General features: G+C 33.3%; 1 protein-coding gene across 2 annotated transcripts in view; it reads right to left on the bottom strand.

Annotated features, from left to right (window-relative positions):
• The window catches only part of LOC106124547 (Salt-inducible kinase 3), a 33,972-nt gene extending 13,356 nt beyond the window's left edge, over nucleotides 1-20,616 (bottom strand). The window contains exons 1-2 of one of the 2 annotated variants that reach the window (XM_013321330.1): nucleotides 20,133-20,616; nucleotides 42-158 (exon numbers count right to left, since the gene is read on the bottom strand). In XM_013321330.1, the coding sequence (XP_013176784.1) occupies nucleotides 42-158; nucleotides 20,133-20,282 (267 nt within the window). In that variant the 5' untranslated portion in view covers nucleotides 20,283-20,616. The remainder of the gene's footprint in view (nucleotides 1-41; nucleotides 159-20,132) is intronic. The other variant, XM_013321329.1, reaches the window with a different exon arrangement.
• Nucleotides 20,617-25,711: the final 5,095 nt, after the last annotated feature.

Genomic DNA, 25,711 nt, shown 5'->3' with positions numbered 1-25,711 from the left:
TAAGGGATGGAAAATAGATAAGGATTAAAAAAAAAACTCACCTGATATAATTTAACAATATGCGGGTGTCTCATTCTCTTCATGATGGCAATCTCACGAAATGTCTTTTTCAAATTATCTTCATCTAATCGCGCTTTGTCTATTATTTTTATGGCAACCTAAAAACGAAACAAACAAATTAGAAATCGACCACACAATCTGTAGACCCACTGATGGAGCGGGGTTAGACAAAGTGCATTCGCTTCCATGCGATTCCATATCAAACTTCAAAATGTATGGAAGTGACGCGCGACAATCCCGTGACCTATCGTAAGTTATTGTCAGTTCTACAAATTGAACTTTGACGCGATTCACTGATCCGCTTCGTATATGTGGACTGTGATTTGCAGGTCATCAATTTTAGTTGATTTCAGATGATTAGTGACCAACAATGATCCAAATAAAGACAATTATAAACAAGGAACATAATACTATTTCATATATTATTAGGAATAAGGTGAAATTGTATAGATAGAAAGTTATAGTATGTTGTAAAAATCACGATTATTGTACTCTCCACATAGAAGACAGGAGTGAAGTAGAAGCAATTCCGCGTTTCGTCTGATGAGTGTGCGTCCCGGAGGCCTAATTTAGTAGTAGTCCTCTTTCCCTTCCCACCGTTTTCTTATAAGAAAAGGATGGGAAGTGAAAGTAGACTTTCCGGATGAGAGTATACATGGGAAGAGAAAATATTTTGTGTGCATCCTCTCCTCCGTCGATTAAAGGTAGGCAACGCATATACAATTGCGTATGTCTATGGGCAACGGTCACTTCGCTATTTCAGCGATATTATGGTCGCTCGCTAGTTTGCCACCATATGACATAAAAAAACACGACGAATCGTGTAGAATACAAAGAACATCCATAGTTTGCTGGTATAATTGAGACACGCGTAGAGTCACGTGCTCGAAGCATGGCAATTGATCCAAAGCACCCAAATGAATTAACAGTCGACAAACAAGCACTTTAAGAGCGCTGCTATATTAGGATAAGACGAATGAATCATACGAAAACGTTTTGGACCGTAACAGAAAAGTCATTTCCTACTAAAAAAAAAAATAGTGAAAGCTTTTTTGGTGTTGTGTTTAGAAATAAGGTTTCCAGAAACATTTTCCGGCTAATTCCAAATTATAACTTAACAAAAGACAATCTTACTTTATATTTTAATGCGAAAGTTTAGATGGATGTATGTTTGTTAGAAGGTATAATATCTCTGACACGGCTCAACGGATCTTGATGAAATTAAGCACAGATGTAGATTTAGTTTTTTTTAATTCCGCGCGGACGCAGTCGGGGACGCCCGCTAGTTAAAACATAATTTCTAGGAGAAATTATCAACTATTACGTTATCTAATGATCATGAATATTACGAGTATAAATTGTTTAACACATTCAATGCCGACTAATCCTTCAGTTCTTCAATCGAACAGCGTTTAACGTGTTAACTAGCGATCAGAGATTAGGAGATGCTTTGATATTTGCAAATTACAACGCAAAGAACTTTGAGTGGCTCTTGTATGCAGCATCCAATGTTGATAAGTGATACGGGGTCGCCGCGGGGTCGTACGAGGTCGCAGCGACCTTGACCTCACACGACTCCGCGCCCTGCATACTGCTAGGGTTGCCACCAACCGGGCTACGGATTTGACAATGTCTACGCACTACAATCTATAAGTAAGTCAATGACTTTAGTAGATAAGTTAAGACTGTAGTTAAATGATTTATTTTTATTGGCCGCTATGTTTCAAGACGTTAGTCTACTAGTCGTAGATTTTTTTCTCGCCTATATTCGGGTGCAGTTTACGTAAAAATTGACAACCCTGTTACTGCGCTAAAGGTCTTCAGAAAACTCAAAGAAATACCTCAAAGAATATAAAACAATACAGTTTATTTTGCAAAGTAAAACATAATCCACTTAGGTTCGTAGCTTTACAGGTAAAACAAGCCCGTTAAAACAGTGCAGTCGGGCTAAAATAAGGATCCTCTACATAGACTTCTTTTGCCCAGAATTTTGACAAAAGAGTATTTAACCTACTTCATTTTTAGATTCTTATAATTTCGTTCTGTACATAAGAATACCTATTTACCTTATTTAGGCATAACAAGGAAATAGTTGTTCTTTTCCAAAAAGAGTTATGAGTTCTTAGAACTATTGGCAATGTCTCAAATCGGTCAAGTCCACGTGGAAGCTACGCTTGATTGTTCCCATCTCAATGTTTTCTTCTCGTTCATTACAAACACAACATAACTCACGCCCGTAATCTAGAGTGGTAAGCAGAGACAACGGACCTCTATTTGTCGCGATTTGACACACCTTTGCTTCTTCTATTCTTCAATTGTGCGTAACAAACAATTAGAGAAAACACGAACAAATCTGTTCCCTTAGAGATCATCTTTGCATTTTATGCCTTTTTACATAGTTGTAGATAAAAGATCTTTAAAAAAGGGTCTTGACCGACAGACTGACAACAGTCATCCTATAAGGATTTTTCCTTATGAAGTACGGAACCCTAAAAATTTAGGAAAATCGGAACAATTATGTCTATTCCACGTCTTTATTCTTCGCTGTCGTCAGTTGTTCCTTTACAATTCATATATTATGTACTCTGACTCATAGCTTGATGCTTTATATATGTATATAAGTACATATGTGATGTCAATGATAACAAATTATGATAAATATCTGTTAAAACCCTGTTGCTAGTTAATTCCATACAATACATTCGGGAACTATTTGCATAACAAAATGTTTTTGTATGTTATGTCAGATGACTCGCACTTTGACCTTGAATCCGGTCTTTTGTGATAAGAAACTGACTCACAATACATAAGTTCAATTAAGGAAAACTGCCAAAATTTAATATAATACGTTTATTTATCTTCCAAGTAGTTGTAGCCCGCGACTACGTTAAATTACGAATTAAAAAAAAACTTAATTAGTACCCTATGTGTTCTTCCAGGGTAAGTTCTACTTCTATGCCTAATTTCAACGAAATCCATGCAACCATTCTGGAGATACCTTCTAACAAATATCCATCTAAACATTCACATTTATAATAGAAGTAAGATTTAGTTATGTAATTTCCTTCCATCTAATTAATATACCGGTCACCTTTTGAGACGTTTTATGGTTTATGTCTAAGAAAGATAAAAAGGTACATACAAGTACTTGCCAATTTAGTTAACCAAGTCATCCCCAATAGAAATTAATATTTATAACATACAAAAGCATCGGAAAAGGTGTCTAACCTAAAACCTTGTTGTCTAACCTAAAAGATTGACTACTTGTGTACTGTTGAATTAATTAAAGGCCTTGTATTCATCCAGGGTTGCCACATGTCCCTGGCATAAGAGCCTCGCGTGGCGCACTGAGACCCGGCCTTGGCCCACGGCCTCACGATAAAGCCCACGTCAGACGGACATTCGATACAACATCGAATCCTTAGTCGATATTGTTTTGTTTGTGATACATAAGCGACATCTATCATGCAAAAACGTAAGCAGAGATCATTGCAATTTGTTCTAAGAACCTCTGGAACGACTTGTGTTTCTAGATTCAAGAGGATAGACATTTATAGTTTTTTTTTAAAGAATTGGATATATGCATGTAACATATTGTACCAGGACAAAACGTATAAAAATCTCTGCCAACAAACGTGAATATTAAAAAAAATAGTTGGCATGTTATTTTTCGTATCTCTGTTGGGAATCGAATGCCGGCCTTGGAGCGGATGGCGCGTGGCCGATAACGCTTAACAAACCCATCTCGAGCCCGTCCTTGATCTCGAAACGCGATCCCGTGTATTTACATAGTGATAGCTTTGTGCTAAAGGTATTCTAAAGTTTACGGTAATGTTAGCAATCCGGAATCATAGAAAGACGATAGTTTTATTCAATTCAAGAACTGAACTATTGAAAAAAATAGAGACGGGACGCAACAGCCAAGGCCGGTGTAGAGCGCGGATGGACGACGGCCCAGGGCGCAGAAAGGGCATCACTGGTCTATGAATTCCAGTCTCTCATAACCCTGCTAACCCCACACCATGATAAAAAAGAAGGCAGTTTAGAAATCTAAGCCAGAATAGAGCTAACACCGTTCCTGCAAACCACGACAACCTTTATTCAATCTGTTGTGCTAATCCATCTGTTCTTGACCCCCGTTTTCTAGATTAGTGGTCATTCTCCTATTTGAGGGAACAGTCAGGAACATTATCTATTAGTCTTTATGGTCACTTTATATCTAACGTCGGTTAAAGTATTCAATAGGTAAGTGAAATGATTCATTGGACAAGGTAGAGGGACGCCTACGATCTTCCTGGATGAGGCAACACTGCATGGTGACTTCGAATCAGTGGATTATCATGTTACTCGTGCGTAATGTAAACTAGATCCTTTTATTTATTATAACACTAGCGGTCGCCCGCGACTCCGTCCCTAACTGTCCTTCCAGACTATGTTTTATGTATGCCAAATTTCGTCGACAACCATTCAGCCGTTCTGAAGATAATAATTATGACATTTTGTATTTGATAAAGATAAACTAAAACAGGTTATTTTGCCGACATTACACCCTATATAAAAAATCTCGATAGATTTAAAAAAGTTTCCATTTTTAAATCAAAAAACATTCGTAATTTTATTTTATTTTGACGATAAGATTTTTTTTTAAATATTGTTGATTCATTGATATAGTAATCAAAGAATCGCTGTTTTATGCCTATTCATATACTATTTTAAGTTGCGATTTTTTTTAGCTTCGTTTCGTATTATACCACATTCTTCTGAGCTTGTCCGTTTTAAACTTTAAGTTAAGACTATGTCATGTTAAGTAAACTGTAAGTTTAAAATTCTATATCTTTTTATATTCATATTTGAATCGTATAGTACAAGAACGATGCGAGTGGTCTATGACCTAGTTCATCCAATCAGCTAGGTCCACTTTACTGGCTTCGGTGTCGTGTAAAAACGTTATGTCAAATTGGATGTACTACAGACGCTTAGTGTGTGGTAACTATACCGTAGGTTTCCACTACCTAATATTTTTTTTAAAGAGAACAAAAGTGATGGCAAAAAAATTAAGCTTGATAAAATAACCTTCACTAATTTCGGCGACGTGAGTTCACAAAGCATATGTTACCAAAAATTTTATACTTTGCCGTAGTGATTGAAGCTTTTTTTATAAGAGAAGGGGGCAAACAAGCAGCGGGAACACCGAGTTGTTCATCGACGCCCATGGACATCTGCAATACCAGAGGAGCCGAAGATGCGTTGCCGGCTTTTGTGATGGTGATACGCTCGCTTTTTACTAACGTCCTAACTCTGTGGAATTAAGTCTGCAGACTATAGGAGCATCAGTGGCTCAGGGGTCAAGCACTTGACTTGCAATCTGCAGGTCCTGGGTTCGAATCCCGCCATGTACCAATATGTTTTTCGATTTCCGATTTACATATGTACATTTATCCGACGTTCTTACGGTGAAGGAAAACATCGTGAGGCTGCACATATCTGAGAAGAAATTCACAGATATGCGTGAAGTCAACAAACACTCATTTGGCCAACGTGGTTGACTATGAGCCCCTCAGTAGCGACGTATAGTGAGCTGATGATGATGATGACTATAGGATGTATATGCATCAAAAAAAAATCAATCACGCTATTAAACAAAATACTACATTCATTAAGATTAGCGATTCTCCTTGATTCATAAATTTGAATTTATATGTAACTAGCGGACCCGACAGACGTTGTCCTGTCTACACGCCTTTAATTTGAATATTATTTAAAATTTGACACTGCGATGGTAGCGCCGTCTGTCGGATCCAATGTAAAACATTTCAAAATTAACAACTACTTACAAATTAAAAATTAATTAAAAAAACATTGTCCAGCGGACAAAATTGTGAATCTAAACCATTCCCAGATCCCCTTGAACACACACAAAAAAAATCATCAAAATCGGTCCAGTCGTTTGAGAGAAAGTTCAGTGACATACACACTCACAGAAGAATTATATATATAAAGATATATAAAAATTATCCTATTATATATTCAAAAACTCGAATGACAAGCATAAAAATAGCTTTTAAAAATACATTTTACATATATTTATTTGCAGACATTCGAATAGTAAGCTAAAAATAGCCTTTCAAATTACAAGGCAAGTTGACCTGTAAACCTTGCCCGAGGTAATTATCATTTAAAATATATAAGCGATTTTTTTTTGGGTTCATTCTATATATTGAATAGGTAATAGCGATCGCGTGAAACTTCGTAAGTACAGGATAAAAAAATAACCTATTATATTCACGCGTACTTTACTTTCCCGTCAAAATCGGTCCTTCAGTTCCGGAGAATATACGAGTAGCAAAAGAACGCGATCTTGCGGAGATAGACAGACAGACAAAAAAAATGGTTTTTCGTTATCAGCAACGCAAATTAATTATTTGTACGAAATATTTTTTTATATTACATACAGACACTCCAATTTTATTAATATGTAAATAATACTCAAGTCGATGTTTTAAGTTATCGTAAATAACTAAGTAATAAATAATGATTGTCCTAAAGTCGGAGACCTAAAAAAAAATCCCATACTAAAAATAACAGCCTAAATTACGGAACCACGTTTACTTTTTTTATTGAATCCATTAAGTGAACTGTAGAATAAATAATTCGTTTATGGTATGTACAAAAATAAAATCTAAAAATAGACTCTCGAATGACAAGGCAAGCGACATGCTAAATGGGACAACACACTTCGAAATTACATTTCTTACATTAAAATAAAGAAAGATAAGGATCTCGAGCAAGTTGTGGCAGACTAAGAAATATTATAAATACAAGAAAATTATACAAGACAATTTCACAACGGCCATTTTTGGATTTTCAAGGTACAAGACCGAAGATAATTAAATTGTTCACTATTCATCTGATATGCCTTATATTCCAAAAACTATAAAAAATCTAATTCAATGAGTCTCAATATGGTATAGGTCCACGGAAAACCAGGTAAGATGATTCACAATTTATAGTAAATGTAGCCATCATGACAATCATCATCAGCTCACTATACGTCCCCACCGAGAGGCTCGGAGCCTACCCTAAGTTAAGGGTGATTGCTGTTCGTTAGTATCACTAAAACTCGAGAAAGGAAGAAGGAAAGAAATCTGAACGGATTTATCTTATCTTGGTCTTGAAATGTTCGTGGAGGTCTTGGGAAGGTTTAAAAGGTTAGAAAGATTCGAATAATTGCCGGGAACAGATTAAGTTTTTTTTTTTCATTTTTCGCGGACGAATTTGCGGCTGACAGCTAATTATATATAAATAAGTAAATAAATGAATATGTAAAGTTAATTAGAAGTTTAATAACCGCGCTATTAATATTAAAGATAACGGATAAAATCAGTTTTGCATATGTTTTTTTTGTTAATGATATATTGAAGGTACAGTTCCACTGCATCGGAGAGAAACGTAACGGTACTGGCATGATATAACATGATATTATATTTTATATCATTCCAGCGCAAAAAATAACTAAAGAAAATCAAATTCATACATGGAAGCTAATTTTTCAAAATCAGTCCAAACGTTTTTCATTGATTTTTTTTGTTCTTATTTGCGCTATATTATGTGTACGAAATAATTTTTTTTATCATGACATACAGACACTCCAATTTAATTTATACGTGTATATGTATTTTAAAAAAGTAGTTTAATGCTTTATTCAAGTTACTAGCTGTCGCCCGCAACTCCGTCCGCGCGGAATTGAAAAAAAACTGCGTAGCCTATGGCTTCTGCCAGTATGTTCTTATCTGTGCCAAATTTCTTTAAGATCCGTGGAGCGATTCCGGAGATACCTTCAAACATCCATCCATCTAAACATTCGCATTTTGGAATATTTCTAGTTATGCATATAAATTAAATGTATAGAAATTCAGTTTGTATGTGCAGAAAATATTTCGGATTTAGTATGGATGGACGGATTTCTGTACGGCTTTGTTAATAACGACGTGTCATAACAATTATGTATTTTTACACGTACAGTAAAAGGTGATATGAAGACGTAGTGAATAATATTCATGAAGTCAGATGGCATTTTGGTTTTTAAATTAACTATTTTTAAATTAGTTGCTAATACAAAACGATTTAATCTTACTAATATAAATGCGAATGTTTGTATGGATGGATGAATGTTTGTTTGAAGTTATCTCCCAAATGGATGCATGGATATTGTTAAAATTTGGTATAGATGTAGAACATATAGAAAACTACAAGGGTGGATTGAAAAGTACTCGGCCTAACACAGATCCATTCGATTCTAAAAATTAAATCTACCCACATTATTTAGTTCAGTTCAGACTAGTTCATTGTGTGAAGTTTGAAACTTGTGCGATAATTAGTTGTGATTTTATAAATTTATTAACAAAGTAATCGGACATAATTTCCGCGAATGGAGCATATTTTTATTTAAATTCCTCGCGGACGAAGTCACGAGCAACAGCTAGTAGAATATATAACTGTTCTATATGCTATAAATAATAATACACAAATTGAATATAGCGGATGTTTCTATTTTTGAATATTATAATTAATGCAGATATATGAAAGTTTATGAGACTTTTATATACAGGTTGCTCATTTAATATACCATTTGGTATAATACGAACATGGCAAACATGTTATAAAAATACAAATTAGAATTTTGTTATTATGTAATTTTTTCACTGATTTAATTTTTCTATTTTTGGTTTATTTATTATCTTGTTTTTCAATCAAGTCATCCGTTTATGACTTTTTTGTTTATATCATAAGGTGGCAAACAGCGAGAGGCCACCTAAAATCGCTGAAATAGCGAAGTGACCGTTGCCCATAGACACCCAATTGCATATATGTTGCCTAACTTTAATCGTCGGAGTTGAGGATGCACAGAAACAAAATATTTTCCCTTTCCATGCATCCACTCACCCGAAAAGTCCACTTACACTTCCCATCCTTTGCTTATAAGAAAAGGGGTGGGAAGGGAAAGAGGACTAAATTAGGCCTCCGGGACGCACACTCATCAGACGAAACGCGGATGTGCTTCCACTTGACGCCTGTCTTCTGTGTGGTCGTGGTATTTCAACGAGCGAGCCGGGCCGATTTGTGCGAAGATGGTAAAGCGGGCTCTACTACTGTTAAATTGAATGTTTAGTTATTGATAAAAATATTTTGTACATGTATTAATATTGATTTCATGGATAATAAAAAAACACTCCCTATATCTTTTAGAAGCGATGATCATGAACTTAATTTTTTTTCTATTTGCATGAAGACAATTTATATGACATTTAATAAATAACAATTACTCTACATGTTTATTATTTTGCAAATAATTTATTTAAAAACAAACATTACACTTTTAAAATTCAGTCTTTTTGAAAAAAAAACAGGAGGAGCTCGCAACGTACGTCACCAGTGGTATTAAAAATTCAAAGAAAAAGTACAATCTGAATTACGATTTAACATATGTAACATATAGGGTGTTTAATTTCATTCGACATGTGCAAACACCGCGGATTTTCTCGTCAATTTATTTATGTCAAAATAATTACGAAATTTTTGACGTACTTTACGGCTGATACATATGATGTTCAAATTTTAATACAAAATTTTGTGGATGACGATACGATATGGCGCTTATCACACATATTCACAGGTTGCTAGCGACAGACAGACAGCGTCGTAGGACCAAAGCCGCGTGCCTGTATACGAAGCGCTGACAATTTACCGTGTAAGTCGCTTAGCTAATAAAATCGCCGTGTTTCAAAGATTTACGTTGCCAGAGAGGTAAGTAATTTTAGACATTAATTAAAATCCTTTTGCGCGAATGGCGCGCTTTCGTTACTAAGTCAAGCGTCAGAATGATTAGTGAGGGGACATAAACGTCGACATTTTAGTAAGACTAGTGTTGCGCTAGTATACCGGCACACTGTCAGATTTTCTTCCTAACAGTATAGATTATGAAGTTCGGTTTCAGGCGCTTTTGTTACTTATTAGTGTGTTACTGTGCTTTTAAATATTGATAGGTTTATTTAATTTAATTTCTTCTTCGTTTTACTCAGCACACGACCTGTGTAATCTTGTAACGTAATTAAGACGCATTGTATTGATTGGTTAATAAAAATTCATCTATTCTACTGCAGCGCGTGATCTGTTTAATAATTATATACTTATAAATTATTCGTAATGATCCTCGTATGAGGTACTAAAAGTACAAAAACATGTGTTAAATATTAAAACCAACATATTGTCACAAACATCACATCGTCATTGATCCGTACAAAGACACCTAAATGATATTAAATCGATTTATTTTCCGTACTCAGAGTTGATAAATAATTATACTTAAACAGTAGTGTATATTACCACGGATATAAAAACCCTCTCAATTTTGCGGAAGAGGGTTTAAATTTTTTTGCTTACTTTAGTAAGTAATTAGGAATTCAGAATCTTTACATCCTTTATTAGGCCATTGATTACTAACAGAATCTACAATTACCACTTAATAAATGTGATTATTGGTTTCTGAGACATCACCTGTCATTATCTTTGACAAAAGAATGATAACTGGGATTTTTGTCTCAGAAATCGCTATGTTTAAAATTTCCTTGGTACAATACGTACGTCCTTGCATAAAACGAAGTAATCTTATAGAAAATCTTTAAGAAATGCAGTGTGGAGGAATGTTTATATCTAAATCAGATAAAGACTGAATTACGTTTTTGTAAAATAAAGAAATGAAAATTTATCTTAAATTGTAAGTACTAAAGACGCAGTAAAACAGTGTCCAAATGCCTTTCATTACTAGTTATAAAAAACGAATAAACGACAGGGATAAAAAGTCTACGTTTTTTCCAGCCAGAACGCAAGGCCGCGCTTCAAGGAGGTTCGTCGACTCTTTCTAGATGAATGCCTACCGATTGTATATAGGGACGTGCTTTAATGCCATTTTTAGTATAGTAATTAATAAATATAGCAATTAGACTCAATTAGATAATTATGCAATATTGGTATTACTAATTACATTTTTTATCCCCACCCCATGGAAGTTACCAGATTACCCAAAAAAAAATTAAAATACATATATGAACTACTTCGCTACTATAGATTACAAAAACAAAAAAATCACAAACTAATCAGTTTTTTAAAATTCCCTAGCTAATAAGCGTTATATTCAAAATAACAAAAATTTACTATCTGCCTTCTATGTCTATAGAACATCCGTTGGCGATACTTTTGCCTCACCCTGTATATAACTGTGTAATTCAAAGTTTGAATGGTGATTTATTCTTTTTTTCTTACACTATATGTAAGCGTCCTGTCATACAAACGAGTTTTAAATTAAAGAGTATTTAAACAATACATACAACCCTAAAAATCCACCCTTGCGATGGCAAAACCAGATCGTGTAGGCTCCGATGAACCTAATTGTAGGACCTTACGTTTTATACATACTAGGGTATTGACAGGCAAACGTCCTTGATAACCAAGTGTTAAAATAAAGGGCCATAAACATTATCTCTTATAAAAGTTTAAATAGAAGTGTGTTAGAAATCTTCAGAACGGCTTAACGGATCTCGGTGATATTAGGCATAGATGTAGAGCATATCTGGAGGAACGCATAGACTACTAATTAAGTTTTTTTTTAATTCCTAGCGAATGGTGTCGCGGTGGACAGCTAGTCTTACTGTATAATGTTAATATATAAATGTGAACATTTAGATGGATGGATAGATGGATGTTTGATGGTATCTCCAGAACGGCTGCATGGATCTCGCTGAAATTTGGTATAGATGTAGAACATAGTCTGATAGAACACATAGGCTAATTAAGTTTGTTTTTAATTCTGCGCGAACGGAGTCGCGGGCGAAAGCTAGTATTAACATAAAGTTCACACGGTTTATTTTTAGAATATCACCTTGGAATTCGATATAAGAAATTTTAAACTCCAATTAACCGGTTATTATCAGCAGATTGGTTAATTTTGCACGTGTCAAGAGCAACATACTTTTTTTTTTACTAAAAAAAGAACTTAAAATTAATATAAATAAATTAGCTGTTCAACCTTGTCATCCTTTTTTAATAAGGCGACAAACGAGTAATTCAATTAACCCGCACCCGGTCCAGCGTAGGCCTAGTCACCCCAACTTGGGTTAGGCTCCGAGCCCCTCAATGGGGACATATAATTTATGATGAAATGAGCAAGCGGCTACCTCAATTCGTCGAAAAAGTTAAACGACCACTGCCTATAGACATCAGCAATTGCGGATATGTTTCCTACCTATTAGACACACAGAAAGAGTATATTCCCCCCACAAATGTGACCCCACCTCCATCACTTCCTCTTACTATGCTTTTATTATAAGAAAAGTGGATTAATATTAAACCTGCGGAACGCACGATAAGACGAGACGCGGAATTACTTCCTCTTCACACCTGTATTTTATGTGGTCGTTGTATTAAACCGATTGGGTAAGGCTTATTCGCGAAACAGATGTATTTGGTAACGTCCACCATTGTTAAAATCTGACTTTGTTACGTTAAAGTTAGAATATAAGACTATAGTATTTTATAAGGCTGTCCGATTATAAACCGACCGATGTTTACAATTTAACGGTAACGGTGACTAAAAATAGCAAGCGCTTGTAACCAAAATATTCTAAATTTTTTTGCAACATTCTTACCAAACGATAAAATATTTACAATTTTATCCATCTCTATTCTTTTTAAAGGGAATAAGCAGGACGACAATATGTTTATACAAGTATTTAGATAGTGGGAACAATCATAATTAGAACTCGATTTGTAATTGCCGGTTTTCGTATTAAACGTTAGCTTAGTTTCCTTAGCTTCTTTCTTTCTATTGTCCAAAAAAGTTTAATGTTCGAAAACCGAGAGTTTGAAACCTTAAAAACTCTTCAATCTCGACGAGAAAAAAATACCAAGAAAGTTAGAGATATGTTCACATTTTTTACGAACTCAAGAGTTACTAAGTTCACTCCGTTCAGAGAATCCGTATAAGCTTCTTCTGTTACCCAGATATTTTGTGTTCTTACTAGCGGTCGCTCGAGGTTACGTTCGCTCTGAATTTAAAAAAATAATTATTAGCCTATGTTCTATATCTATGCAAAATTACACCGAGATCCATGCAGTCGTTCTGGAGATAACTTCAAATAAACATCCATCCATCCATCTAAACATTTGCACTTATAATATTAGTCAAGTAATAGTAAAGTCAAGGAACAAGAAGACGTGGCCGTCCTAGACAAACTTGACGGCGCTCTGTAGCTGCCGACATGAAGGCAATTGGGCTGACATGGCCCGAGACCAAACGCAGAGCCCAAGATACAGCGAACTGGCGGCGCAATGTGGACACCCTCTGCCCCACTACGGGGATATAGGACTTTAAGTCAAGTAAGTTAATAATAAAGTAAACATAGTTTGAAATAAAGGTTATTGTTCATTTGGGAGACCTTTTTATTTGCACAAAAAATATGTTATCGTCTTCTACTTAACAGCAATAGCAACGAAAATGGCACGATAGTATTTCTTTTCTTCCACCCTTGTGAGGAGGGGTAGAATAAAATTATACAAACCAAAGGGATCATAACATTAATTATAAAAAAGTACTTCTATAAATGATAAGTGTTTTTAAATGTAAAGATTTAAATGACCGGTGATTCGAAGTTTCAACAGTGGTAGAGCCCGCTTTAACATCTTCGCACGAATTGGCTCGGTTCGCCTGGTGAAATACCACGACCACACAGACAACACGCGTCAAGTGAAAGCAATTCCGCGTACAGTCTGATGAGTGTGCGTCCCGGAGGCCTAATTTAGTCTTCTTTCCCTTCCCACATTTTTTTATAAGGAAAGGATGGGAAGTAGAAGACTTTCCGGATGAGAGGATGTATGGGAAGGGAAGATATTTTCTTTCTGTGCATCCTCTCCTCCGTCGATTAAAGGTAAGCAACGCATATGCATTTGCGTATGTCTATGGGCAAGTTCACTTCGCTATTTCAGCGATTTCAGGTGACCGCTTGCTCGTTTGCCACCTTATGATATAAAAAAAAATCATTTTAAATTGATAAAGGGTGTTTTTTATTTTATCAGATGCACACACACAATAATATTCATCATTTCCGTGTTATTGACGTCATCACTGCGAGAACAATTAATTAAAATGTTAATAAATAAAAATTGTATTATAAAAAAATAATAAAAAAATTGCACGTAAAGAAAACCGAAAGCTGACTACCATTCGAATGGAATATTTTAAAATTGCATATATTATTATTATAAAAATCATATTTTTTATTTTCAAGGTCAAATAAAAACACAGCATTAGTTATGAATCCTAAAACAGGACTGGATTTTGTTGTAAACTTAAGATTTATTATTTAAATACATTACGATGATTTATTTTAGTCACACACACACACACATATACAGTAATTGTTTATTCGTAAATTAGTTGTCTATTTTTCTACACATATAATTATAAAATTTACATGTAAGGGAAGTCCTTTGCTCCTTACATACAGGTCTTCCTAGTTGAGGAGCCAAAGCAACATTGAATTTAGAGTTTTTGTATATACCAATAAAGATTTTTTCAGTGTAGAATTCCATTGCTGTAACTTCTATTATACAGTCGAACCGGGGTAATTGAGTTTCTCGCTAATGATCCTTTCGGGCCGGACAAAGACGCTCGATTTTAGAGGAATCAGGATTATACTTTGTCTCTCTCTTGTCAAAGAGAATGAAAGGGATAGCAATGTGTTAAGACGAACTCTCTACAAATTTTGCTGTACTTTATCAATGGCTTATCATTTACAGTTACGTTATCATAGCGGCGCTGCGGAGCGATTAGAACATTGTGATTGTAGAGAGGCCGTAATATGACGATACGTCTTAGTAGCAAAAAAAGACTGCAAAGGTTTTATAGGTGATTGATTTATCCTTCCACTCTAATATAAATTGGTCTCGATCTATGGGATCGATTATTGGATTCGGACTTTCACGTTTAGTATTTTTACTTTGTATTCTGTAAAAAACAATCTACGATTTAGACATTTTGCGCCACTGGGAGAAACATATTTTACACTTAGTTTTCAATTATTGCATGTTTATCGTATATGTACTGAATACAAGTTCCGGGGAAAAACGGTTAAGACCAATATATTGGGGAATGCCCAATTTCGAGATATGCGTAGGGTTGCCACCATTTTATGGTGAAAATTAGGGCTGTATGTTTGACATCGATGTTTTCAGATGGAGAAACTATGGATGTTGTTTTTTCATTACCATGCCTTTTCGGAGATACCTGCAAACAAAAATCCATCGATCCGTGCATCTAAACTTACTCATTTATATTATAATATTAGTAAGATCAACCCTAGTGAATAGCTTTTAGTCTTGAACATAACGGCTCTGGTTCAAATTTCCAAAGCTAATTAAAATTAATATCTCTATTTTACCTACATACAGGTAGTGACGAGAATTTCTTCGTTGTCATATTTGACTATAAAAGCGTAGGTCTATGATACCTACCACTTTAGGATTTTATAGGCTTAAAATCGAGAGCTTAATTAATTAGCAACACAATGCGGTCAAGGTCGCGGTCAGTGCGATGTTTAAGAGAAGCACGAGGTGTTTGCGCGGGCGCAATCTAACCGCGCCGATAGTAAGCACATGCCTGCGGTTTTCCTGCACAGCGTTCATGCATCACTGCTACGCAAAACTCAATGTTAATTAACATACAAAACGCTAAAATTATGAACACATCTAGCATAATTAATTTCATTAAGAGGTAATTGTTTAAAGACATAATATAATCAGATTTTTCAAAGATTGCATAAAATGGCTACAGCATTGATATAATAAAACCTATATATATAGGGTGTTTCATATAAGCTTACATATAATCGAGAGTCATTTGATTCTATAGGTATCTTATATAGCGTATCTATAGGTCACATATCTATTACCGTGATATCTTTATCATCCCCATCCTTATCTAATTCTCTTCCCTTTCGCATACTTTTTTCTTAATAAAATGACTGACTGTCGCCCAAAATTCCATCTGCGTGGAATTTAAAAAAAAAACATAATAAGTAGCATATGTCTTCTTCCAGACTGTTCCACATCAATGCCGAATTTCAGCAAGATCCGTGCAGTCCTTCTGAAGATACCTCCCAAACATCCATCCAAACAATTGCATTTATAAAATTAGTAAGATGTAAAGGGTAAAAGACTAAGAAAAAGTATTGAACTCATGCATTAGTCAAATCACAGAATATTATTATACTACTAATTGTTGCCCGCGACTTCGTCCTCGTGGAATTAAAAAATAGTCTATGTTTCTCCCAGACTTAGTTCTACATCTGTGCAAAAACTAATCAAGATTCATTGAGCCGTTCCGGACATACCTTTAAACAAAATTCCACTAAACTTTCGCATTTATAATATTGGTAAGTACTTAATTAAATATATCAATTAAAAAAAATTACATTAATTAAAAATAAATTAAATAGAACACTATTTATCTTATTGTAGTAGAATTCCTAAAGAATGGATAAAGACAAAAAACTTTTTACATACAAAAATTTAACTATTGCAATATTACTCATGAATTATAAAAAAAAACTACTTTGAAGTAAAAACCAATAAAAACTAAACAGGAAAAAATATCATCACTGTGAAGAAAAAACTTTTGGCAAATTTAATTGCTTTTATTTCTTTATCGAGTCTTATATTGTTTTTGTATGGATAAAAATAACAATTACTTAAAATTTTCTTTGATGAATTAAGATGAATATATTTGGATCATTGAAGATTTATCATAAAGATGCCAATAAAAACAAATATGTTATCATCAAGAATATTATCCCTCAATCCCGAGTAATAATATTTTCTCTTGCAATTCAAAATAAACAAATACATTTTAAATAGAACTGTGAAATATTTATGGCGGCATAAATTGTTTGGCTTCTACAGAACCTCGATAAGAAGAAATTATTAATATACTGTTGGTCAAACTCCGTCCACACAATTAAAAAAACTTACACAATTAAAAAGTAGCCTATGTGTTCTTCCAGACTATGCTCTATATGTGTGCCAAATTTCATCAAAATCCGTCATGCTGTTCCGGATTCAAACATCCATCCATCCTAAGCATTCACATTTTTTATTCACAAAACTAAAAGGCACATGATATTATTTTTAGTTAATCATTGTCAATAATTTATAATGAATTACACAAAAATAAAACAAACTCCATCATAACAAGTAAGCTAGGCTGCCGGTTACAATGCACACATCCTCAAAAGTTACTCTTTAAAACAGGTCCATGCCATACCAGCGCTACTATACTGGCATGATGTAAAACAGGCATTACAATACAAAAGCAAACACAGTCTTACTAATATTATAAATGTGAATGTTTAGATGCACAAATGTTTGAAGATACCTTTGGAATGAATGAATTAATCTCTATCAAATTAGGCATACATATAGAACATAGTCTGGAAGAACATTGACTATTATGTTTTGTCTGTGCAGATGAAGTCGCGGGCAACAGATAGTATTCGATAACTCCTCTAGTAACAACACCTACATGTAAACATAATAATCCTAATTATCTATAATGAGAATAAAATGCACAATATTGCATGTAAAGCACATTTTGTATATTTCTAAGAAAATTACATGCATCATTATATTTTCTTAGAAGTGTCAATATTAAACTGATATATTAGGTTACAAAAAATAACAATCTAAGGAGGTCAAATACAAAACTTATTTTTCTTGCTCATGTCACATTTTTTGGTTTTTAACCTGTGGTCAGCTATATATTATGTACGCTGTTGCTATTATGTAATTTTATTGAAATAATATTCATTTTCAAACCATATATCTATTTCTCTTAGGACAATGTGTACCCCTATTATGAACCCTAAAACAAACATCTAATACAATCAATAGAAAGGAGATAAGCAAGGAACCTCTATAGGTGAGATTCATTGTCCAACTCTAACTACCATAAGCGAGAAACCCAATTTTTAGAGTAACCTCTATAAGTAAAATATTGCAGTCCCATGGATTCTCGCTTATGCATGTCCATCTGTATAGATCAACAACTTATGAGATGAAAAGAGTATGGTTGGATCACTTTATACCCTACATAATATACTTAGGAAAAGAAAATGAAAGAAAAGATGTTTATAATTTAGAGAGCAGCGTCACATCAGTTTGAAAGTATAAGGAAGAAAACTGAACAACCACTTTTATAAGGAATTGAAGAGCAAAAACATATTACTATATTAGTATAATAAAGATAGTTGTAATATCATTTAATTTGATACAAAAATATATAACTTTATTTGTTTATTAAGAGATTAGAGACATTATCAAAGATGGGAATAATTGTTTGTCATTGTTTCATATTATTTATCTACAAATGTAAATAAATAATGTACCATTAATTATATAAATGTTTAATGAAAAATAGTTAAAAAATAATTTTCTGAAATCAAAAGTTTCATGGATCTTTTGTTTTATATAACTTTGATAATTATCAAAAGACTCTGGTAGCCTTTTTTATGCTAGATTTTTATGCTCCGTGTTTGGTGTCTATAGATTACATGTTATCTTTGGCTACATATAAGATGAAGAATGCAATGTCAAAAATTTTACTTTTTACATTTTATCAGTTTATCTTTTACATAAAATGTTACTAAATCATTATTATTATTATTATGGAACCATATTCTGCAAGTTACAATGTTGTTAAAATACAATGGTTTTGTGTACTAAAGTTAACACATTCAGTGCCACTCTCGCTTGGTAAGTTCTTTTTCATATAAACAATAGTATTGGCATGGAGTGTGTTACAGAGAGAAAATTTTATCATTGTATTACTATAAACAAACATTGAATATGTTTTAAAAATACCAACATTTTGTATAGTAGTATTTAAAGATTATAAATTATTGAATTGAATGAAATGTAAGTATAGAAAATATGTTTTATTTTGTTGTTCACTGATTATTGACCTGTTGCAGAAAATGGAAATGTGTTTTTTGTGTTAATTCATAGTAGGTAATGAGAAACAGAATAAAACAGTGTGCTATTATATTACATACACAACTTATCAAACATGTAAAAACTTAGGTTAAGTTTTCAATCGTTGTTTTTATTATGCGAAACAAGAGAATATCGTACGAGATTCTTATTAGATTAAATTTTAATGTGAACATGATAATAAAGACGTTAAAAACAAGTTTTATTTTCTTAAAACTTTTAATCGAGTATGTTTACCATCCAAAAATCATCGAAGTGTGCCAAAAGTTATAAATTATTAGTAAGGACGTTATGGTCAGCGAAATATTTAACGTTATATGTAATAAGTTGTAAAGAAGATAAAACAATGATTTTGATTGTTATCGCCTCTTGTATGTTTAGTATTATTACGTAGCGGAAGTGTATGAGGTCTTTAGTACGCGTAGACAAGATGCGCTTTAGTTAACTATCCAATAACAAGTCACCATAATTGAATGTGAGGACATTGTGAGTTTGCCAATTGACTATAATTGTCGCAAAAACATTTTGGAGGTCATCTTATTACTCGCGCATTTGGGGAAAAAGTTGTGGTAAAAAATTAGAGAAAAAGAACAAGTTAACGAACGCAATTTCGTTCTTTGGGGGAAATTTTGAAGGTATTATGCGACTGATTTAAAGAGTCGCTAAATAATACTAAGTATCAAAGTATATAGTACATTGTATAGCTCGTCGGCTTCACTCAATTTTTTTTTTAAGTTTGCAACTTTTCGTCTGTGCAGTTTTAGGAAACAAGTTATTAAAAGTACGGCAAACCTGGACATCGGTGTTTTAAGACGAATGGTATAAAAACCGGAACACAACACGAAAAAACACCCACAAAGCACTGGTGAAGAACTCGTCGTTCGCGTTAAAGCGAAACACGTTTATCAAGATAAAAAAACACACAAATAAAACACTATAACCACTGAAATACGCGACGGAACCTGACAAGTACCCACCTTGGTCTTCGTTATTACATGTGTGGCCAGTTTTACCACAGCAAAATTTCCCGTTCCGATCGTCTTTTCCAGCTGATAGTTTCCGACACATACTAACTGGTTTATTGGAAAGTGTTTGTTTTTGAGTTCTGAATTGATGTCGTTGGCCATTTTCGTGAAAAATCGCGATAACACACCGCTCGGCCTCACGTACACTACGGCCGATTCTTGACTACTGTCGTTAGTTCGGGCGGACGGCCGCAGCAGCGCCACCGTCGCTCACGTCATTCGTTGGGGACATTCAATTGCAGCCCTCGAGTTTTCATTAAGAAGTAAAAAAAAATACGATTTCCCAAACGCAAATCTTCGACATTTTAACGACGTTATTTAACCAAAGAGTTATATTATGAAAAGTACAGCCTAAATATAATGCCAAACGACACATATGTCCATCGTTATCACCATATCTCTTATCAATGTGTAGAGCTTAAGTTGAACATCGTTCGCGTGTAAAAAAAAGAAGCCGATTCACAACGTTTACGCGACTAGCGCTGTCCGCTCGCGCCGCATTGTTTATCTTGCGTTAGAGTGAGATGGACTGAAAGGAGAGGGGCAATGACGTCAGGTGTCAGCTTTGACGTCACACGCGGCAATTTCAAATGAGTCGAGAGGGTACGTCAGACGAAAATATCGATTTTTCCTTTGGAAGAGAAATGGAAAAGTAAGGTTTTGTAATAAAACAGCAAAGTAGAAGCCTCGTTTTTTAAATAAAGGAACGCCAAGTATAATCATTTAGGCAATTTAGGTTTAAATTTATTTTAAAATATGTTTTATAATGACGTTTGTGTTTTGTTTTAAATTTAATTAGATTCGTTTTCATTTACTGTAATTTTTGAATGTTGAAGTTTTAAGGATAGAGAATCTTTAATTTTATTTTGACTTCGATACTTAACGTTAATTAGTTAAAATTAAAAAAAAAATCGCCCAATAAAGTGAACAAGAATTTAACTGTAAACTGCCTATATTCTAAAAATTCTAGTTTTTTCTGAGAGAATAAATTTTCTTCTCACAACCTTATAAAAAAATAGTATACATAATTTAATTCTAACCAGGGGAAACTTGCTAGTAGTTTGTTGTACAATGAAAGAAAGACCAATGAATGTATGGATGGGTTTGTAAAAGAGGATAAGGACGCGTAAGAACGGACTGAATTCAGATATGACAGCTGATGAGATGTTTGGAAGAGCCTACTGCGATGATCCTCCGTAGGGACAGGCTGCTAAGGACTTAGAATTCAGGTGTAGCCAGAAATTACTATCAACGCAATCTGTTAAGGAATTGTAATATGTCGATCTAAAACTTTAAACTATAAGGTATTAGAAGAATCTTAGGAAACTTAAACAGTTTTCAAACATATATATGGTTCACAGGTCATGTAATACCCGCTATTTTAATAAAAGAGAACATTTTCATATTATTTTCGGTCGGTTCGAATCTTCTAAGTAAGAATGATTTCGTTAAATTCGTCTTACCCGCAACGTTTTCAAGATTAATTTAACATCAACTGAGGAATACATTCATGCTTCATATGAATGGTAAATGCTCAAAATAGATAGCTATTATACTATCGCTGTTCATTCATGAATCTCGAAATTCACAAAAGGATGCTATGTTGTGTTGAAGTTCTATTGATCGTGAAATAATAGAGTGCAGCGCCATCTATGAACAAGACAGTGAAAAAGAAATAGACAACTAGTATTGCCATGTTAAAAAAAGACTAAGTGACTTTTTTAAAAATTCATGGTCACATAATTTAAGATTTGTTAAAATTATTTTTTCTTATATTTAATTAAAGATTTAGTAGTAATCAAAATGAATTGTTTTCAAATGTCATTGCAAGAAAGCATTACAGAATTTTTTGTATAAATGCGATGTAGTTTAAATATTAATGGTAACTTATAGGTTGTTTTTATTCTATTTTCAAAAAGTTTTGTTTAACTGGCATTTAAATGAATTATAGTGCGACTAGGACGGTAAAAGGCGCTGCTATCGCAGTTAGTTCTGGCAACATTAAACTGTGCTACTACCGCTTTCTTATTGGTCAAAACTTGACGCTGTCAAGATAACATAGTGCACATATTTCCCTCGCTCATGAGATCCATGCGTAACATAGAAATAGACAAATAAAAATTTTACATGACAGCTACTTTTCCTTAATATCCTTTTTAATCTTAAGTTCTGCAAGTTATCACGTAAGCAATACTGGGTGAACAAAATAAAACAAGTATTTAATAATTTACTCATTTTAAATATATATTTCTATAATAGAAATCTGTTACGTATTTTACATAAATAGTTATTGAGGGTAATCCCCGCAAACCGTTTTATAGTATTAAAAATACAGTAATAATTATAATAAAATAATAAATTAATTTTAATATTATTAATACAATGATTTTAACAATTTAGCATTAATATCTTTGGCTAAGTAAGATTCCTTTGTGATAAATTAATGAACAAAAAAACGTTCGGGGCACCTAGTTCAACAATTTCGGCGGGTCCGACCGTATGGCGCGCTCTGTCAGTCTGACAGCTGTCAAAGTGACGGAAGCTCGGGGCCGCCGTTGCCGATCGCGCTGCCGGCGCAACATGCGCGCTGCTGCGAAATGTGGGGTGAAAAATGGTCACACGATGCGTTAGTAAAATTAAATATTACGACTAATAAGGCTAGAAATGCTTACACGGCGACGCACGAAGCAGGCGCCCCCAACAGATGATCAACAACAATAAAATTATATGTATAAATTATATATATAAAAAAATGAAAAACAAAACAATCACGCGGTAACGAAGCATACCTAACTAACCTCACAATTTATTTTCTATAGCGGCAACACTGACTCCGTTGCGAACGCGTTGCGCCCGGACTGGCTTCACACTCAAATTATTATTTTTTACATTTTCCTACATATACTTCATTTAAACATGAGATTTTTATGTCGAAAAAGAATAGCTAGGCTGTTTACCTCTGCGTTATTTAACAACTATGATTGCATTTAACAAGTAATTTTTCGTCATTAATGCAACTTGTATCCCAAAGTATTTTAACAAGCATTTTATATAAATCTCATGTTTAAACGACTAGAGCCCCCAATGATGTACAATTTCCAAATACAGGGGTAACTATAATAAAAATCGTAAACGCAAATACATAGGAAATATTTAACATAGATATATAACCTATAGATATAACTGAGTACAAAAGTGAAACGAAAAGGTTTCCAGAAGTTTTTGTTTGGGGTAAAATGCCTTAGCATTGTTATTCAGTTTGAAAAATTGACTTTCGATAAGACATCAAACTAATATGACGCATCTATTGGTTTTACATCTATGGTAGTGACATTATTATGTACACGTAATTTTGACTTGTAGAATATTTGAAAACTAAAATAACCTATCGTATATAAATTATATCTATTGGTTAACAACTGTAAATAACTTAACCCATTAGTGCATAAAGTTTATTAACGCCTTTTTTATTATGATCACTGTAATATATTTTCATTTCGAATGTGAAAAAACTGATATATAAACACGGCTAAACACTGACGTATATTCGTCCGGTGGTGTGTTCGACTAGTTTCGAGCCCATCGGGGGCCCTTCATCAGGATGAGTGGCACTGGTATTATTTCGCAGACGCGGCCCTCAGCTCACTCGGTCTACTAGTCGGTGCCGCCACCGGACGTATATACGTGAGTGTTTAGCTGTGTTTATATATCAGTTTAGTATAATGTCTCCCGAAAGTTTGAATAATTTAACATTTCGAATGTATTTGACCATTAAATTGTATAAAATATTTAATCAATATGAAAGTTTAGATTTTATAGCCCGTCCGATAAATCGGACGTTATGCTTCCCGGAATATCATACCAACAGTATTACCACTTCAAATATATATTACACTACTGTTTAAAAAAATAAACGGCTAGTAAAATATATATAACTCCTAAAATAACAATTTTATTGGCGTCCGATTTATCGTACGTTATTCACTAATGGGTTAAATTATTATTGCCAATAAAAATAGCACATCTCTGTGTTTCGAGACAATGGAAACCCAGCATTATTGGATAAATCTTATGTATTTAAAATTTACGATTCATACACACAACCATATAATTTTCTCTAAGCAATAAACTTTAGTATTTGTTTTAGGATCTGTTTCATAATGTCCAACTTCTAAATAAGGTAAATAGAACTTTAGTCATTATTGTCGTTTTAAAGAAAGCTGTGAATCGCAAACAAGTTTAATTTCTTAGTTATCTAGCAATTTACTTGGACATTATAAAACAGATCTTTAATTCGTTATTTATAATTCATCAAAATATTCAAAATTCACATAATAAGTAAAACTGTCAAATATTGTATTTGTTGGTAGATTTCAAGTTGGGAAATATTTTTTTTACTTTCAAATTTATGTGATATTTATGTATTTTGGGCCCAAAAAAGGACGGAGAGTAGAATTTAAAAAATAAAAACACGACTATATATTGGCGGTAAAAAAAAATAGCAAAAGTGCAAGACTAAAAATATGCAAGATTTTTTTTATGCCAAAAATTATTAGATTTCGTTATAAAAGAATTAGAATTTGATTAAATGATGAATTATAAAAAACATGTCAATATTAAAAAAAACACCAAATAAATTTGTGATGAAACATAAAATTAAAAAAAAATTGCAATAATGTTATCACTCGTATAAATATTTAATTTCACTATAATATATTAAAAAGAAAAAATGTTAAAAATTAAAACTGGTTAGTTTGACATATTTTTTTTTTAAATTAAAAAAAAAAAACTCCAGCGTTCAACAACCGTTCTGCCACAAAAATCTTTTTCAATCTCATATGTAAAATTAAGCAATTTGTAAACGAAAAAAAGAACCTTAGATTTAATAAACAACAGATAATATATTTTTTTATTAATAAATAAGCTTTACACGCATATGTACAAGAGGACCGACTTTTTTAGGCAATCCCTAGAAATATTTTTATTTTATTTTTCGACTAACAGAGGATTTGTTTCTTCACTATTTTCATACTAATACGAGTTTAAAGAACCGACACACGACCGCAATGTTATATAAAAATAATCACGCAATTTTTAATTACATTTGAAAAGTCTGAAAAAAATTATTATACAAAAGAGGAAGAAATAAAGGAAATTTAAATATATAATTTTAGGGGCAATTGAAATAGCAATGGTTGCTTTTTAATTTTCTAGAAAAGAACTAGAACGTTTTTTCTTTAAAAGGCACATACATGTCCATAAATTTAAATAAATCTGTACTTATTATTATAAAAAGGATAGATTTGATTGTTTATATTGAATAGGCTCCAATTTAATTACTGGGAAGTTACACTATCTCCAGTTGAAATTGGCTATATTAATTTCTTTTTTATTTCCGAGCTGACGAAGTCGCGGGGAAGTGCTAGTAACTTATTATTTGATGAATAAATATTTGAACATATAATTATTTTATCTATATATATAAAAGAAAGTCTTGTTAGTTACACTATTTATAACTCAAGAACGACTTT

This window comes from Papilio xuthus, unplaced genomic scaffold (genome assembly GCF_000836235.2).
Source record: "Papilio xuthus unplaced genomic scaffold, Pxut_1.1 DF825946.1, whole genome shotgun sequence".
In the NCBI taxonomy this organism is placed as follows: Eukaryota; Metazoa; Arthropoda; class Insecta; order Lepidoptera; family Papilionidae; genus Papilio; species Papilio xuthus.
This window is presented reverse-complemented; position numbering and strand designations above follow the sequence as displayed.